At 46.7% G+C, this 19,908-nt stretch overlaps 1 protein-coding gene across 1 annotated transcript in view; it reads left to right on the top strand.

Moving 5' to 3' along the window:
• Window positions 1–7,194: 7,194 nt before the first annotated feature.
• LOC309889474 (very low-density lipoprotein receptor-like) overlaps window positions 7,195–19,908 on the top strand; it is a gene marked incomplete at both ends in the record, with an annotated part of 519,757 nt that continues 507,043 nt past the window's right edge. The window contains one exon of the mRNA XM_082782328.1: window positions 7,195–7,949. Coding sequence (XP_082638454.1) covers window positions 7,195–7,949 — 755 coding nt within the window. The remainder of the gene's footprint in view (window positions 7,950–19,908) is intronic.

Genomic DNA, 19,908 nt, shown 5'->3' with positions numbered 1-19,908 from the left:
ATTTTGTGATAAATTAGTGGGGGTTTGTTCATTGTCTTTGAGGAATTTGGAGAATCTGCTGGGGAGAAAAGGTTGTAAAATTTAATGGCCTTGATAAGGGAGGAAGCAGGAGGGGGTGTTGGGTGAACATCCTTGAGTTAAACCAGACTCTGTGAAATTCCTTAACACAAGACATCCGTTTTGCTGCTTCACTACCCCCACCTGAACACGAAGCAGAGGAATAACGACCCCCCTCTCAACAATAGACTGCGCAGCCTCAGCCAGTTCAACAAGTCCTGATAAGCCGGAATTCAACTGCTATAAAACAGCAACAGTGGAAAGGGAAGTTGCGTGCTGTTGCGGAGCGGAGACTCCCCAGCCGCCCAGCGCTGTTTTGTTTGTGTCTGCTTACTTGATTAATAAAATAATTTCAATAGACCAGTAAATTGTGTGGTCTAACTTATAACAATTTGGTGCCGTGACTCGGATGAAGGCAATCTGATTGAAAGACCTTCGGAGGGGGCGCCCTGCTGATTTCAGCGGCCTTCGCTAGGACTACTTTCATTCAAATCCTTCACCGACGAACCCAAAATTAGACACAGGCAAATCGGTAAACCCCAGGCAACCTTTGTGCACGAAGCCCGAACGAAGACCCACGGGGTGGGTAAGTGTAGGCCGGTGATCTGTTCGGTTGGGGTTGGGTATCCCGGAACACAACAAACAAGACGTCAAATTGCGGACGAAGAGAGTGTGGACCCCTCGGTAGTGTGGTTCCCACATCCCGCGAGGGACTGGGCCACGAAAAGGGGGAAGTGATCCATGCGTGTGTGTGTGAAGGTGTTCCGGAAGATGGGACAGAAGAAGAGTAAGCCTTCTGGTCCCATGGGTGGGGTAATGTCTGATGTTAGGTTACCCCGGGATTAATGATTAAAAATTGGCAGGATTCCCCTTTTAGGCGGGGAAGGAATAAAGTAAAAATGATACATTATTGTGTTGAGGTTTGGGGTGGTAAACAGATTCGAGGAGACCACCTTTACTGGCCTGTATTTGGGTCTTTTGAAGATTGGGTTTGTCAGGCCTAAATATTTATGTAAACTCAAAGGAACCCTTTAGTCTGGAAGAAAGTGAGTATGCGCACCTCTGGATAAATTCAGATACGAGGACGCATCTATATCCTCTAAAAGAAAAAGGAGGGCGGGATAAAAAGAGAAAGGACTTAGAAGTCCTGACATCACCCCCGCCCTATATTCCACCGCCCGCACCAACGGCTCCCGTCCTTAATGGACTCCCCGAATTAGCTAATCCAGGAGAATCGGAATCAGATCATGAAACACAGGGGCCGGTAACCACAAGCAGGGCAAGAAATCAGAAATCTGCTTTAAGGGAGGGATTATATCCCCTATGAGAAATAGCGATGGGGGGACCCCAGCCAGGAATGGAATATGTGGTCATCCCCATTAACTCTGGGGATGTCCGAGATTTTAAGAAAAGGACAGGAGGAGGGTAAATGAGCTTTAATGGCAACTGGCATAGTGTTTGCAGCTGCTGAGGAATAATTCTAACTGGAATAATAACTGTACATTGTATATTGTATATATAAAAGCCCGGGCATTTTTGTTAAATTATTCTTTTATTTATATGTTAATATGTAAATATGAGAACTGCCATTGAGGTGTATGTCTAAGGGAACAAAATTTGCCCAGGCATATTATCGGCTCATCAGGTTTAAATGTCCTCAGTGTAATTGTCAACAGGCAGTTAATTTACAGTGGTCTGATTTTACTTGTGTATCTATATATTGTGGATTTTGGAGGGATTGGGATTGACTAGTAAAGAGCTTCTAGGAAAACAGTGGAATATTAACCACTGTAGATTACAATAGGAAAAGTTCAAAGCAAAGAAATCCCGAGGAAAAGCCCTCTAGGATGTATACTAACACATTGGAGGGACATAGTGAGGTGAGAGGGTACAGAAAGTAAAGAACTCTTATCAAATATTGTAATCAATGGTGGCCACTTTATAAACTAGAGGATGGAGCGGAGTGGCCCCTAAATGGAACTATTAATTGTAACACCGTATTACATTCAATGTTGTTTTTGTGGAAAGAAGGAAAATGGGATGAAATATGGTATATTGATTGATATGTTGTTTCAGTATCTTGGAGGGAAAAGGTATGGAATTAAGTTGGACTCTGACTGAGCCTTTGGTGCTGGTATTAGAAAAGTACGGGCTGGAGAAAGATAAAGGAAGCGTTAACAGGGTTGCTGAAGGTGTTAAAGTTGCGGCATGTAGTATTTAACAGAGCTGTTTGAAATTGAATGAGCAGGGAAAGGTGATGTAGGCGTTATCTAAGTAACAGTCTAGAAGTTTTGGTATATTTGCATATTTGCTGTGGTGTTTGTTCAGTTTCCCAAGGATCAGGGAGGGGGGAACAGCCTGCTCCACCAGGGGCCTCTCCAGCGGCCGCAGGGGGGCTTCGGCTCCAGCACCTGGAGCGCCTCCTCCCACTCCTTCTGCACTGACTTTGGTGTCTGCGGGGGGGGGGGGGTTTCTCGCTCTCCCAAGTGCTGTTGAGCATCAGATTTTTGTTTGTTTCTTTGTTTGTTTGTTTTCGTGGATGTGCTCTCACAGAGGCACGGACTGTATTGCTCATGGCTTGGCTCTGGGCAGCAGTGGGCCCCTTTGGGGCCAGATGAAATTGTCCCTTATCTTCCACGGGGAGGCTTCTGTTTTTTTCTCACGGGGGCTGCCACTGCAATTTCCCACTCCCACACCCCTCACACCCCCCCGAACCTTGCCAGCAAACCCAATACACTGGGGCAGCTAAGTCATTACTGACTTGTAAAGCTTCAGGGATTAAATTAACTAATGAAACCCTAAATGTGATGGGGGTAGAAGGTACTGGGATAACAGTGCCACTTTTGGGGAATACTAAGCTGAGACCAGGGGATAAAATGATCACTGGGCAATTATTGTATGTATCCAAGGCGGAAACTAACTTGTTGGGAAGGGAGTTGATGATTATATTGGGCATTCAAATAGTAAATTGTTAGACTGGGATAACAGTGTTATTAATGGAGTGCTCTCAGGCCCTGAGAGCAAACGTATATTCACCTCTGACTGGAAAGACCCTGAAATGGGGGCGGAAGCAACAATATAGGTGGACAATTTTACCTCAGGGGTTTATAGGGCCACCTATCTATTTGGGTAAATTCTAAAAAAGATTTTGGAGCAATTACAACCTCCCAAGGAGGTATTAAAGTTACAAATATGTGGATCATTTTAAGGAAAATGGATACTCCCTGATGGGAGAGAAATGCTGAATAAAGTGATAATGAGGCAAATATCAACTGTTTTACATCAGAAGAAACATTGGGAGGTGCAAGCAATGTGTGATGTTGTTCTAAGAAAGCATGTCTGTGTAGGAATATATACTTTAGGGAAGCACACATGCAGAGGATGTACTATATGTCAAAGGGTAAATAAAAAGGTCTTCTGTAACCTATCTAGAGGGGGACGGGAGCCAGGGCTTTGACCTTTCCAAAGTATACAGGTAGACTTTACTGAGTTACTTGTTTGTCCTAATTGACCACGTGACTGAATGGGTGTAAAGCTTTACTGCAAGGATTAAAGCAGGCCTTAGAGATTGAGTGGGATTTTCACAGCCCCTGGCACCCCTCCTCTTCTGGAAAGGTAGAGCGAATGAATGGTGAAATTAAGAAACAACTAACAAAACTTAAGCTGGAAATTAAGGCTTCTTGGGTAAAATGCTTACCCCTTGCACTGTTAAACATATGGACGCAGCCCAGAACTGATGTAGGAATTTCTCCTTTCGAATTGCTATATGGTATGCCATATGACTTGGAATTGCCACTTGATTACCCTCAATTCTAATAAAGACTTGAAAAGAGACTTTTTTTTTAACACCATGATGGGGAAGGCCCCTATGTTGTTTTGCTTACTACAGAAACAGCCATCCGGACTGCGGAGAAAGGATGGACACATGCCAGCCGTGTTAAAGGACACATCTGTGACGAGAAGTGGGAGATCGCTCCAGGAAACAAAGACCTGAAGCTTACATTGTGACGAACTCGATAGGTACCGTGGGTTAAGGTAGAGGCTCTCCCCTGAAGAACACTACTGCTGCCAAGAAGAACTAAAACCTCGTAGTTGGCTGCAACCCAACTGACGAGTGAGGCAGAGGTGTGAATAAGTGGGGAAAGAAATGGGCCTCAGCCATTCCTATCGGTATTTGGGGGTTCTCGCAGTAATTTCATCCTGCATAGCGACTCAACACCACCCCCACCAACCTTTTAAATGGACTTTAAATCGATTCGAAGATCAACAGGTTATTGCAACCCAGATAACATCAGGGGGGGCCAAGCTTTACTTCTACACTATGTCAGCTGATCTCGAGGCCCCGATGCTGGGAATATATGGGATTTTATTTCTGCCCAAGTTCTAACCTGGGAAGGGGGTACTGTAAATGCCTGAACGTGTATTATTGTGCATACCGGGTGTGTGAAACCATTGCTACAGACTGGACACTCGGGGCTGGTCGGGATAAATTCTTACAAGTGGGATATGGGCTGCAAGGTTGTAACCGACAATTGGATCCCCGTTACAGGTGGCGAGGGCATGGTATAGGGTATACAGGAACCTTCCTGTATAAATAAATAAAAAATAAATAAAAATAATAAATAAATAAATAAAAAAAAATAAAAAATAATAAAATAATAAACATAAATTAAAAATAAATTAAAAAATGAAATAAAGAAATTTGCAAGGTTCTATATATAAATATAACAAACTCGGACGATACTAGCTGGGTACTAGGAAAAATGTCAGATTTTACGAATACGGAACAGATAGGGGAGGACTCATACTAATAAAGAAGGAAAAACCCGAGACTTCCAAGCTAGTCGGGCCTAATAAAGAGTTACTAGGGGAAGGTTTGGTTGTCCAGACTGTAAAGATACCTGGGACTGCCTAACCTACTACAGTGTTTTCTAATAAGTCGACAGAGTTATCCTTTCCCACACTGCTTCTAAGCATTGTGAAAAAAGAAAGGGGTTGTACCCGAGAGTAGTATGTGGAAAGTTATAAATGCTAGTTTCCAGGTACTAAATCAAACTAATCCTGAAATAACTGAAGGGTGCTGGCTATGTGTAAGTGTTAAGCCCCCATATTATGAAGCTATAGGAGATATGGGGAGGTCTGAATATTCAAATGAGTCAAATCCTTCCAAGTGCAGTTGGGGTCAGGAAATCGGGATAACTTTGACTCAAGTTACGGGAAAAGGTAGATGTATCGGCACAGTTCCAAGAGATAAAAATGATCTGTGCCATGCCACTGAAAAAATGGACCAAACACACAAATGGTTAATTCCTGCAAATAACACTAGGTGGGTATGTTCATCGCTGGGAATCACTCCTTGCCTATCTTTAAAATTGTTTAGCACATTGTTGAGGGATTTCTTGAAACAGCAAAAATCCCATGGCTTGCTGTAGCTGAGCAAACCAAGCTACCAGGGCAACTATGAGAAGTTCCCATGACAGTGTTCCCACATCGCCCAATTGAGGAATTCAGGAAAATATTGTTACCAGTAGCTGGCCTCAAGGACAAGGTCTATGTGACTGCTAATCACAAGGGGGTTGTTTTCTTGCAGGTGGGGTTGTTTTCTTGTAGCTGTTTGTCTGAGTGCTTTTGACCAATAATCTTGTGTGAAACACTGTCCACCCCTGTTAAGTTCTCTATAAAAGTTAGGCTATTCGGGCAATAAAATGGAGCATGATCTGACTCTACGGTGTGTCTGTCGTGCTTTCGACCGTGCTTCCTGCAACATATGGCGCCCGAACAGGCTGAGACCTGAACAGGACCCGAACGGAACATCGCAGCTTCGCCGGGACAAACATCGCAGCGCAGCGGGACACCAGCGGCGCCGGCACATCCGAACGCAGGTAGACCAGGAGACCAGCGGCGCCGGGACCAGCGGCGCCGCGACCTCGCCGCGCCGTCGGGACTTCGGAGCGCCCATCCGACCGGCGCTTGAGCGGACCGGACACCGGCCCAGAAACACGGTACACAGGACTCACGGTGAGGCGTGGTATTCCCGCTGAGACACGCGGAAAACCGCGGGGAACGGGGTTTTGCGGCGGGACGTGGAATTGCGGAGGGCCGCGGGAATTAGAGTTGCGGCGGGACGTGGAATTTGCGGAGGGCCGCGGGAAACGGAGTTGCGGCGGGACGTGGAATTTGCGGAGGGCCGCGGGAATTAGAGTTGCGGCGGGACGTGGAATTTGCGGAGGGCCGCGGGAATTAGAGTTGCGGCGGGACGTGGAATTTGCGGAGGGCCGCGGGAAACGGAGTTGCGGCGGGACGTGGAATTTGCGGAGGGCCGCGGGAATTAGAGTTGCGGCGGGACGTGGAATTTGCGGAGGGCCGCGGGAAACGGAGTTGCGGCGGGACGTGGAATCGCGGAGAGACGCGGAAAAAGGAATCGCGGAGAGACGCGGAATCGCGGTGAGACGCGGAATCGCGGAGAGACGCGGAAAAGGGAATTGCGGTGAGACGCGGAATCGCGGAGAGACGCGGAATCGCGGTGCGATACGGGCCATCCGAGATCGAGTTGCTACGGGAGACCAGAGGCGTCAGTGGACAATGGCAGCCGACCCTCACCGTGTGGCGAGTCGGCACAGAGCAGAGGGGCGGACATCAGGACCCTGCAGCCTGTCTGACGTAACCATGGAGGCAGCGGCGGCTGTGCTGCTTCTCTCTGGCATTCTTTGTATAAGAGGGTTATCTTGCAATGCAAAAAAGACTATTCGTCCCCAGATCGGTGTTATAACTATGTTTCTGGATAACATTCCGTGGGGTTGCCACATTCTACAGACTATTAATGACGATTTAGCTCTATTGCAGGGCAGGAGTGCAGAGACGCAGATTACACTGCCAAATGACCACCGGCAGGCTGTTTCACAAACAGCTTCTAAGGTTGCAGCCGGCACTGCCTGCAGCCGTATAGCAGACGTTACACTCTCTTTCCTAACTAGTAATCATGTGTCTCATCCATTTGTGGTGAATGGTCAGTGGCAAAAAGAAAAGGGGGAGAGTAAGGGGCGACAAAGACAGAAACGGAACCAGGAGGATGCCACTGACACTAACAGCACGGGTAATAGGAGTAGTATAAGTGACACAGGTGTGGGGCGGTGGCGGGCGCTGCCGCGCTGCGGGGCACTCTGCCTGCTGCTCGCCCTCGCCGGCCTGTGCACTGCTGCCGACGGTGCTAGAGCAAAATGTGAAGACTGCTCAGATGGCAGTGATGAGAGTGCTTGTGTGAAGAAGACGTGTGCTGAATCTGACTTTGTGTGCAACAGTGGTCAGTGTGTGCCAAATAGATGGCAGTGTGATGGGGATCCGGACTGTGAAAATGGGTCTGATGAGAGTGCTGAGCTGTGTCATACGAGAACATGCCGGGTAAATGAAATCAGGTGTGGTCCTCAGTCAACCCAGTGTATCCCAGTGTCCTGGAAATGTGATGGTGAAAAGGACTGCGACAGTGGAGAAGATGAAGAGAGTTGTGGCATTGTGACTTGTAGTGCAGCAGAATTCACATGCAGTAGTGGGCAATGTATTTCCAAAAGCTTTGTCTGCAATGTTCAAGATGACTGCAGTGATGGTAGCGATGAGTTGGAGTGTGCACCTCCTACCTGTGGTGTTCATGAGTTTCAGTGCAAGAGTTCTACCTGCATCCCTATCAGCTGGGTGTGTGATGATGATGCTGACTGCTCCAACCACTCGGATGAATCTTTGGAGCAGTGTGGCCGCCAGCCTGCACCTCCAGTGAAGTGTGCTACGAGTGAGGTGCAGTGCGGCTCAGGTGAATGTATCCACAAGAAGTGGCGATGTGATGGAGATCCTGATTGCAAGGATGGAAGTGATGAAATTAACTGCCCTTCTCGGACCTGCAGGCCAGACCAGTTCAGATGTGAAGATGGGAACTGTGTCCATGGGAGTAGGCAGTGCAGTGGTGTGAGAGACTGTCTGTATGGCACTGATGAAGCAAACTGTAACAATGTTATTCAGTGTTCTGGACCTGGCAAATTCAAGTGCAGAAGTGGAGAATGCATAGATATCAATAAAGTGTGTAACCAGCAGAGAGACTGCAAGGACTGGGGTGATGAGCCCCTGGAGGAATGCATCATAAATGAATGTGACTGTCCAGCTGGGTTTGAGTTTATAGACAAGAGAAACTGTGGAGACATTGATGAATGTCAAAACCTTGGTATCTGTAGTCAAATGTGTATCAACCTGAAAGGTGGCTACAAAAGTGAACGTAGCCGTGGATATCAGATGATTCCTGCTACAGGAACCTGGAAAAGGTCATACTGGTACAAAGACACAAATAACACCTGTGATTGCAATGACGCTGCTAAGCAGGGTTTAGGGGTTTGTAGCATGGAGACAAGGGGTAACAACTACAGTGTTTGGAACAATTGTACAGCTTTGGCCTTACCTCCTGATGTGCTTCTGATTTGTGGGGATGGGGCCTGGCAAGGTATCCCTGCAAATGCTATCAGATGTCCATGTTACATAGATAAACTCATTGTATTTGCTCCTAGCTTGTTACAGTTGCGTGAGATCACCAGACATAAATGGACATTGCTTGCATTGGATTGCGATGATAATGTTGAATTGTGTGGGGTTGCAGCTAGAGCGGCATTAGCAATTTCAGTGCCTGGAGTGGCATCTGCGGCCGCATGTAACAACTTAGAAAAATTGGTATGCTGGGCCGAGAGGCAAGCCTATGCCACGACAGAGATACTTGAGGAGATGTTACCAGATCAAAATAGTCTGCAACATCTGCTTTTACAGGATCAAGCTGCTATTGACATCTTGCTTTTGGCTCAAAGGAATGGGTGTGAGGACTTTAAGGGAATGTACTGTTTAAACCTTTTTGATCATAATGTGTCAATTCACAAATCCATTACTTTCCTGAAAGAGCACATGAGAAAGATTCAATATGGTATCAATCCTTTCAATCAATGGTTCACTGACTTGTTTGAAACAAAGTGTAGATGGTTGCTGGGTTTAATCACAAGGGGATTAAGGATTTGGTTTATGGTGGTGGTAATCATCGTTGTGTGTTGTAAGTATAGCTAAAGAGTTACTTGTAAAACTGCTGTGTCAGGCTTGGTTTGCTCAAAAGAAGAAGGGGGAATTGTTGAGGGATTTCTTGAAACAGCAAAAATCCCATGGCTTGCTGTAGCTGAGCAAACCAAGCTACCAGGGCAACTATGAGAAGTTCCCATGACAGTGTTCCCACATCGCCCAATTGAGGAATTCAGGAAAATATTGTTACCAGTAGCTGGCCTCAAGGACAAGGTCTATGTGACTGCTAATCACAAGGGGGTTGTTTTCTTGCAGGTGGGGTTGTTTTCTTGTAGCTGTTTGTCTGAGTGCTTTTGACCAATAATCTTGTGTGAAACACTGTCCACCCCTGTTAAGTTCTCTATAAAAGTTAGGCTATTCGGGCAATAAAATGGAGCATGATCTGACTCTACGGTGTGTCTGTCGTGCTTTCGACCGTGCTTCCTGCAACAGCACATCTCATGATTTTTGTGTACAGGTGGTCATTATACCAAGGATTCTATACCACACTGAAGAGTATATGTACACCCAACATACTGTAGCAGAATATCATTTACAAAGAAGGGAACCTATTACGGCTGTCACCTTAGCCACACTAATGGCTCTCAGGGCTGCAGGTGCAGGAACTGGACTTGCTTCCCTGATAAAACAAAGCCAGGAATTTACTTCTCTACGCATTGCCGTAAATGAGGATCTGGCCCGTATAGAGTAGTCAATAACAGCTCTGGAAAAATCGGTTAGGTCATTATCCGAAGTGGTACTCCAAAACCGTAGAGAGTTGGATTTGATTTTCTTACAACAAGGAGGACTGTGTGCAGCCCTATGTGAAGAATGTTGTGTATATGCAGATCATACTGGGGTGGTAAGAGATACAGTGACTAAATAGCGGGAAGGATTAGAAAAATGCAAAAGGGAAAATGAGGCTAGTCAGAATTGGTATGAATCCTGGTTTAATTACTCACCTTGGCTTACAACCCTGCTATCAACCATAGCGGGGTTCTTGTTGTTACTTATATTAACACTGACTTTTGGACCATGTATATTCAATCGAGTAATCACAATTGTGAAAAGCCGAATAGAGGCAGCTCATCTTACGCTTGTGCATGCTAAGTATGAATCTCTTGAGCAGGAGGAGAACGACACAGAAACTTTGATGCTCAGCAAGCAAATATTTCAAAAATTTTGATGCTCAGCAAGCAAATATTTCAAAAATTCAATGAACAAAATATGTTAGAAAAAGAAAAAGGGGGGATTGTGATAAATTAGTGGGGGTTTGTTCATTGTCTTTGAGGAATTTGGAGAATCTGCTGGGGAGAAAAGGTTGTAAAATTTAATGGCCTTGATAAGGGAGGAAGCAGGAGGGGGTGTTGGGTGAACATCCTTGAGTTAAACCAGACTCTGTGAAATTCCTTAACACAAGACATCCGTTTTGCTGCTTCACTACCCCCACCTGAACACCCAGTGCTGTTTTCACAGAATCACAGAATTTCTAGGTTGGAAGAGACCTCAAGATCATCGAGTCCAACCTCTGACCTAACGCTAGCAGTCCCCACTAAACCATATCCCTAAGCTCTACATCTAAACGTCTTTTGAAGACTTCCAGGGATGGTGACTCCACCACTTCCCTGGGCAGCCTGTTCCAATGCCTCACAACCCTTTCAGTAAAGAAGTTCTTCCTAACATCTAACCTAAAACTCCCCTGGCTCAACTTAAGCCCATTCCCCCTCGTCCTGTCACCAGGCACGTGGGAGAACAAACCAACCCCCACCTCACTACAGCCTCCCTTGAGGTACCTAACTAAGAAAGTGATAAGGTCGCCCCTGAGCCTCCTTTTCTCCAGGCTGAACAAGCCCAGCTCCCTCAGCCGCTCCTCGTGGGACTTGTTCTCCAGGCCCCTCACCAGCTTCGTCGCCCTTCTCTGGACTCGCTCAAGCACCTCGATGTCCTTCTTGTAGCGAGGGGCCCAAATCTGAACACAGTACTCGAGGTGCGGCCTCACCAGAGCCGAGTACAGGGGGACGATCACCTCCCTAGCCCTGCTGGTCACACTGTTCCTGATACAAGCCAGGATGCCGTTGGCCTTCTTGGCCACCTGAGCACACTGCTGGCTCATATTCAGCCGACTATCCACCATCACTCCCAGGTCCTTCTCTGCCTGGCAGCTCTCCAACCATTCCTCTCCCAGCCTATAGCTCTGCTTGGGGTTATTGCGCCCCAGGTGCAGGACCCGGCACTTGGCCTTGTTAAACTTCATGCAGCTGACCTCAGCCCATCGGTGCAGCCTATCCAGATCCTCCTGCAGAGCTTTCCTACCCTCAAGCAGATCGACACATGCGCATAGCTTGGTGTCATCTGCAAACTTACTGAGGGTGCACTCAATGCCCTCGTCCAGATCATCGATGAAGATATTAAAGAGGACCGGCCCCAGCACCGAGCCCTGGGGGACGCCACTAGTGACTGGCCTCCAACTGGACTTGGCTCCATTCACCACGACTCTTTGGGCCCGGCTATCCAGACAGTTTCTAACCCAACGAAGCGTGCGCCAGTCCAAGCCACAAGCAGCCAGTTTCTTGAGGAGAATGCTGTGGGAGACGGTGTCAAAAGCCTTGCTGAAGTCAAGGTAGACCACATCCACAGCCTTTCCCTCGTCCACCCAGCGCGTCACTTTGTCATAGAAGGAGATCAGGTTCGTCAAGCAGGACCTGCCTTTCATAAACCCATGCTGACTGGGCCTGATTGCCTGCTTGCCCTGCAAGTGCTGCGTGATGACTCTCAAGAGGATCTGCTCCATGAGCTTCCCTGGCACTGAGGTCAAACTGACAGGCCTGTAGTTTCCCCGGTCTGCCCTCCGGCCCTTCTTGTAGATGGGCGTCACATTTGCTAGCCGCCAGTCGACTGGGACCTCCCCCGATAGCCAGGATTGCTGATAAATGATGGACAGTGGCTTGGCCAGCTCCTTTGCCAGTTCTCTCAGTACCCTTGGGTGGATCCCATCCGGCCCCATCGACTTGTGCACATCTAAGTGCCGTAGCAGGTCACCAACCAGTTCTTCATGGATAGTGAGGGCCACATCCTGCTCCTCATCCCCTTCCACCAGCTCAGGGTACTGAGTATCCAGAGAACAACCGGTATTGCCGCTAAAGACTGAGGCAAAGAAGGCATTGAGCACCTCCGCCTTTTCCTCATCTCTTGTAACTAAGTTTCCCCCTGCATCCAGTAAAGGATGGAGATTCTCCTTAGTCCTCCTTTTTGTGTGGATGTATTTATAAAAACGTTTTTTGTTATCTTTAACGGCAGTAGCCAGATTGAGCTCCAGATGAGCTTTAGCCTTCCTAATTTTGTCCCTGCACAGCCTCACTACACCCTTAAAGTCCTCCCTAGTGGCCTGCCCACTTTTCCAAAGCTTATAAACCCTCTTTTTTCTCCTAAGATCAAGCCACAATTCTCTGTTGAGCCAGGCCGGTCTTCTTCCCCGCCAGCTCGTCTTTGGGCACGTGGGGACAGACCGTTCCTGCGCCATTAAGATTTCCCTCTTGAAGAGTGCCCAGCCTTCCTGGACCCCTCTGCCCTTCAGAACCACCTCCCAAGGGACTCCACCAACTAGTGTCCTGAGCAGCTCAAAGTCAGCCCTCCGGAAGTCCAATACAGCGGTTTTACTGGTCCCCTTCCTGGCCTCGCCAAGAATAGAGAACTCCACCATTTGGTGGTCACTCTGCCCAAGACAGCTCCCGACAATCACATCCTCCACCACTCCTTCTCTGTTTGTGAAGAGAAGGTCTAGCGGGGCACCACCCCTGGTAGGTTCACTAACCAGCTGCGTCAGGAAGCTATCTTCCACGCTCTCCAGAAACCTCCTAGACTGCTTTCTCAGGGCTGTGTTTTGCTTGTGTCTGCTTACTTGATTAATAAAATAATTTCAATAGACCAGTAAATTGTGTGGTCTAACTTATAACAGATTTGCCTGCTGTTTTCAGCCTTGTTATTGTCCAGCTGTATGTCTGTTACCCAGCTTACTCTGTTACAAATTCCCCATATTACCTATTCCAATAGAGGTAATGTTATCTACAAGTCACATGTCTACATGTCTACAAGTCAGATGACAGCTAAGATATTACAGTATGACTTTTATTAGGAAAAGGAGTGGGAATGTATTGCTATCTTCATTTTTTCCATACCTAGATCCTGCCTATCTACATAAAATCAATCTTTATCTCCACAGAGTGGTAGTGCCACTTGCCACTGTGCCTATAAACAGACAATGGTTATTTCTTTGTTTTCATGTACCCAATTATTTAAACTGAGAATTTAAACAATGTTGTACAAACAAAGGGTTCTTTCAGCGTCGGAAATTGTCTAGACATCCTTCAAACACTGATGAATAAAGCAATTATTAACAACTAGCATAATACAACAAAAAATATTAAAATCATGATGGGGTGTGGCATAAGGTTCAGCACTTCAGTTGCCATCTCAGACCATCACAGAATCCTATGTGGGAGTGTGGCCATGGGGGTTGACAAGCCCCATGGTTGGTGATAACATTGGACTCTTAACGACGAGGCCATCAGGAATGTAAAGAGTTTAGAGGGAACAAAGAAGGGTGATTCAGGAGACGCCTTGCTGCCTCGGGTTGCTTGTTCTCCAGCTGTTAAGGCATGGAAGTTGCTGGGTGTTTGCTTTTGCTGGGCAAAGTTGTTGACCAATGAATAGTGAGTGGAAAAGGACTGCTGTGGGGCAAATAGTATAAGAAGGGAGCCTGTCCTCAAGATGGGAGGCAACAAGGATAATGAAGTTATGCCCTCAATATGAGAGATGAAGTTATGTAATCAATAAAGTAGTAGCAGTTACTGATCCTAAAAGAACACTGGTGTCCGTGTGGTCATTACGCCACAAAAACACCTTCGCCCCCATCCACCCTCTTCCACCTCCTCTCATTGAGTTACACGGGGGAATGGGGGTTGTGGTCAGTCTATAGCACTTTGTCTCTGCCGCTCCTTCTCGGTCATTCTCTTCCCCTGCTCCAACGTGGGGTCCCTCCCACGGGACTGACTTCCTTCCAGAACTGATCCTGCGTGGGCTTCCCACAGGCAGCAGCTCTTCAAGAACTGCTCCAGATATGGGTCCGTACCATGGGATCCATCCATCAGGAGCACACTACTCCAACATGGGTCCCTCAACGGGCAGCAGCTCCTGCCAGGTCACTTGCTCCTGCGTGGTCTCCTCTCCATGGGCTATGGGTCCAGACCGGAATCTGCTCTGGCAGGGGTCCTCCACAGGCCGTAACCTCCTTCAGGTCAAATCCACCTACTCCACCATGGTGTCCTCCACGGGCTGCAGCATGGAGACATGCTCCACTGTGGTACATCATGGGCTGCAGGGGGAAAACCTGCTTCACCATGGTCCTCATCACAGGCCACAGGGGAACTTCTGCTCCGGTGCCTGGGGCACCTCTCCCCCTCCTTCTTCAATGACCTTGATGTCTGCAAGGCAGTTTCTTACTCCTTGCTCTCCCAGCTGCTGTTGCGCAGCAGATTTTTTTCCCTTTCTTAAATATCCTTTCACAGAGGCGCAAACATCTTTGCTTATTGGCCTGGCTCTGGTCAGCAGCAGGGCCCTTTTCTAACATGGGGCAGCTTCTGGATTCTTCTCGCAGAAGCTACTCCTATGGGCCCCCCACTACCAAAACCTTGCCATGTAAACCCACTACACTATACCACACATTTACAAATTTATTTGACCATATTGCCATTTATCATTTCATTAGTTGATAATTAATAAAATTAATAATTAATAACATAAATGAACATAATATTATTTTATTAATTATATATATTTTTTAATTCTTCTTCTTCTCTCGTGTCTAGAGGGCCCGTGATTTTTAATTTTTACTGGTTTTGCACTGCTTTTCTTGTTTTTCTTAGCCATCCTTCTTATTTTAGAACAGTGGGACTTTCCACTGTCCCCTTATCTGCTTAACATACCCCCCACTGTTATGCCTGTGCAATCACTTTTGAATATGCAAAGTTAGTGGAATTTTCTACTGCAAAAACACAACTTTAATTCTTAGAACACCTGAGAGGAGTTGCCTCCAGAGGCTGAGAACCTATGCCTCTCTCCCAATTTCTCTGTCAATGACCGACCCTTTCTCTAGAGCGGGTTCCCAACTGCTTGGCTTCCTTGCCTTCTAGTTCCTGACTACCAGCCCTAGTGTCCCAGCATCGAAGCAGCCAGGTGAGGATGTGCTCATCTGGGTGGCAACAGAAATCCCTTCGTATAACTCACAACTCACTCAGGAATAGGGATCGAGTGGTTTCTAATTCATTATGATTTCTGTCTCTTCTTCCTGCTTTCTTTGTGGTGGCTCTGCTTTAAAGTTGCCTGCCTCTTCCACTTCTCCCTACAAGAAATTATTAGGAGGAGCTTCTTCCCTTACTAAATGAGCTGACTTCTGCTTCCATTGTTTTGCCTTGACCATGGGGGTGACTGATACTATAGACGGTTGGTCCTTTGGGTTAGCCACAGTATGTGTTATCTGGTCATCACATTCAGAGACTCCCTCCTACCCTTGAGGGTGCAGTGTAGTGATTTTTTATTTTTACTGATTTTGCACTGCTTGTCCTCTGGTTTTCTAGCCATCCTCCTTATTTTGGACAGTGGGACCTTCCATTGTCCCCTTATCTGCTTAAAATACTCCCCACTGCTATGCCACTGTTATGCCTGCACAATCACTTTTGAATATGCAAGGTTAGTGGAATTTTCCACTGCAAAAACAGAACTTTATTTCTCAAAATTCCCCCCTCTTCTTTTGTTACTCCGATTGTTTTTTCTGTACCTCTTCACATCCCCCACTCTTGAGTTTTTCCAACATTAGGGCACAATACTTTTCTTACGATGTCATGGGGGATGACAGAAACACAATGCCATTATTACTGTAATACTAGCAAATAGTTGCTTGAGTCAATCCCATCCAGGCAACAACAAGGTCAGTTTCTCCTAAATATCTCTAAATCCCCAGGAAGTTTAGACTTGGGCCACCTCATGTAAGATCTAGACCCGACCTCAAGGACAGCCCTTTGCAAGACACAAGTTGGGATTACGCAACTAAGGATGGTAGCAGTTTTATGAAGGAAAAAGAGTATCTGGATATGCAGTCACTATTGTTGAGACGGTAGTGGAAGCTCAAGCATTACCTGCCAGCACATCAGCCCAGAAGGACAAATTAATTGCCCTCACTTGAGCCTTCCAGTTAAGCAAAGGCAAACATTTGGACTGATTCAAAACATGCCTCCGGAGTAGTCAATGCACATGGAGCCATTTGGAAAGAGAGAGGAATACTGTCTGCACAATGGACAGAGATAAAGCATAAGGAAGAAAATTTGAGTTTACCTTAAAGTATATAAATCCCTGTTGCTGTAGCTAATGTGCATTGTAAAGGTCACCGATCAGGGCAAACCACCCAAGAAAGAGGAAATAAGCTGTCTGATTTAGCCACAGAACAGGCTGCAGAAAAAGGCATGGAAAAAAAAAAGTACAAGCTATAGTGCCAGAGAGAAGAGTTTCTCTGCAGAAAAACCCTATTTATGATAAGCAAGATTTAAGATTAATCGAAACTTTAAAAGTGCAAAAATGGGAGAATGGATGGGCAGTTACACCCTCAGGACTAGTAGTGGTACCCTATTGCTCTAGTGAAAGAAGAACATAATGCTGTGCACTGGGGAACAGAAAATTTGCTGAAGTATTTACAGAAGTCATTTATTAGCAGGAATATCACAGAATCACAGAATGTTAGGGATTGGAAGGGACCTTGAAAGATCATGTAGTCCAATCACCCTGCCGGAGCAGGAACACCTAAATCATGTCACACAGGAACACCTCCAGGCGGGTTTTGAAAATCTCCAGAGAAGGACACTACACAACCCCCCTGGGCAGCCTGTTCCAGTGTTCTGTCACCCTCACTATAAAAAAGTTTTGTCTCATATTTAAGTGGAACCTCCTATGTTTCACCTTGCACCCATTGCCCTTTGTCCTATCATTAGATGTCACCGAGAAAAGCCTGGCTCCATCCTCCTGACACTCGCCCTTTACATATTTATAAATGTTAATAAGGTCACCCCTCAGTCTCCTCTTCTCCAAGCTAAAGAGACCCAGCTCCCTCAGCCTTTCCTCGTAAGAGAGATGCTCCACTCCCTTAATCATCCTTGTGGCTCTGCGCTGAACTCTCTCAAGCAGTTCCCTGTTCTTCTTGAACTAAGGGGCCCAGAACTGGATGCAATATTCTAGATGTGGTCTCACTAGGGCAGAGTAGAGGGGGAGGAGAACCTCTCTCTCGACCTACTAACCTCACCCCTCCTGATACACCCCAGGATGCCATTGGCCTTCTTGGCCACAAGGGCACAGTGCTGGCTCATGGTCACCCGGCTGTCCACCAGGACCCCCAGGTCCCTCTTCCCTTCTCTGCTCTCCAGCAGGGCAGTCCCCAACTTATACTGATGTCTGGGGTTGTTCTTGCCCAGATGCAGGACTCTACACTTGCTCTTGTTATATTTCATTAAGTTTCTCCCCGCCCAACTCTACAACCTGTCGAGGTCCCGCTGGATGGCAGCACAGACTTCCGGCGTGTCAGCCACTCCTCCCAGTTTAGTATCATCAGCAGACTTGCTGACAGTGCACTCCATTCCCTCTTCCAAGTCATTGATGAATATATTGAACAACACTGGTCCCGGTACCGACCCGTGAGGGACTCCACTAGATACAGGACTACAATGCTAACCAAGTATCTTGGGCCCCTTTTCCTTCAGGTACTTTGTCCCATGAGATTTCCCCTAGCAAATGCTTGAAAAGGCCAAAGTTGACCCTCCTGAAGTCCAGGGTTGCAATTCTGCTTGGTACTCTGTTCCTGCCACATGAGATCCCAAACTCCACCATCTCATGTTCGCTGCAACCAAGGCTACCCTCAACCTTCACCGCTTCAACCAGCCCCTCCTTGTTAGTGAGGACAAGATCCAGCAGCGCTCCTCTCCTAGTTGTCACATCCACCATTTGCATCAGGAAGTTATCATCAGTAAACTGAAGGAACTTCCTGGACTGCAGATGGCTGGCTGAGTAGGCCTTCCAGCAAATGTCAGGGTAGTTGAAATCCCCCACAATAACCAGGGCCTGTGTTCACGAGGCTGCTATCAGCTGCCTGTAGAAGGCCTCATCAACTTCCTCATCTTGATCTGGTGGCCTGTAATAGACACCCACAACAGTATCCCCCATGCCAGCCTGCCCCTTAATTCTCACCCACAGACTCTCAACTTGCTCCTCATCCACCCCTGGACAGTACTCAATACAATCTGGTTGCTCTTTCACATAAAGACCAACTCCACCACCTCACCTTGCTGGCCTGTCTTTCCTGAGCAGGACATAATGTACTGTGTCTGGCTGGGATGTTAACTTTCCCTGCAGCAGCCCATACAGTGCCGTGCTCTGCACTTGTAGCTAGAACAGCTGGTGTTATCACACCAATGTTGTGTCTACTGCTGAGCAGTGCTGGCACAGCATCAGGACTCTCTCTAACCCTCCTAGGGGGTGGGCAAAATGTGAGAAAAGAAACATCACCAGGGCAGCTGACCTAAACCAACCAAAGGGATATTCCATACCATGTGGTGTCACACTCAGCAATAAAAGGTGGAAACAGGAAGAAGAGGGGAGGGGTGGGCTCTCATTGTGAAAACGTTGGTCCTCCTCCCGAACACCGGCTACGTGCGTTGAGGCCCTGCTTCAGGGACGTGGTCAAGCATTGCTCATTTGTGGGAAGTAGAGAGTAATTTCTTTCCTCTGCACTTCCACATAGCCTTTATTTGTTTTTGTTTTTGGTTTTGTTTTCTTTTTTTCCCTTTCCCCCTCCCTTTTCCCCTTTCCCTTTTTTTTCCTTTTAGTTAGATTGTTTAGTTAATAATAATCTTTCCTTAATTATCGTTATTATTTTTTTCCTTTAATTAAATTATCCTTATCTCAACCCATGAGTTCTTCTTTACTTTACTTCTTCCCCTCCTCATCTAAGGAGGGGGAGTGAGAGAGCGGTTGTGGGGTTTAGCTGCCTAGCACGGTAAAACCACCACAGTCCTTTTTGGCGTCCAACGTGGGGCTCAAAGAATTGAGATAACAATAGAATTGATTAAAACGCGTACAACTAACACACTTACTTGCTAGTCACCATGTTCAGTGTCATGTTAATATTGGCTTGTTTGATCGTATGTCATGCAATCCGTGTCATGTTCGCCTTTCTCCTCTATATCCGATCCAAGAGTGTGCTACAATCTGTGTTCGTTTCTTTGAATTCGCTGTGCTGCCAAGCAGTGGCCTTGAGTTTAATCTGGCATTCAGGCTCTGCACTGTTATCATTTGGGTCTCATGGAAACTATCTTTTAGATTCAGAACTACACTGCCTTCCTTTCCTCATCTGGATGTCAGTTTATGAATAATATCAGGAATGGTACCTCCTCCTTCTTTCACAGTGGGCTGATTACAACAGTTTTTGAGTATTTTGAATATCCATGTGTAACCCATGTATTGCTATTTCTAATTCTGAATAACGGGTTTCCTCTTCTCTCTAAGATTAGTCTACTGTTTAGAAAACTTACTTGGGAATCTGTCTCGAAACAGTCTTGTGGCGAGTGGCAAGGTGTGTTGGAGGATATAGGCAAGTACCTGTCACGGGTGTCTCCTCCAACAGTTTTGAACTTCACCCCTGAACAAGTGCAAAATCCTAAAAACCTGATAGGATGTTTGAGAGTT

Source organism: Aythya marila, assembly GCF_965140915.1.
Source record: "Aythya marila genome assembly, chromosome: W".
Lineage (NCBI taxonomy): Eukaryota > Metazoa > Chordata > Aves > Anseriformes > Anatidae > Aythya > Aythya marila.
Note: the sequence above shows the minus strand (reverse complement) of the source record. Positions and strands in the feature narration are given on the sequence as shown.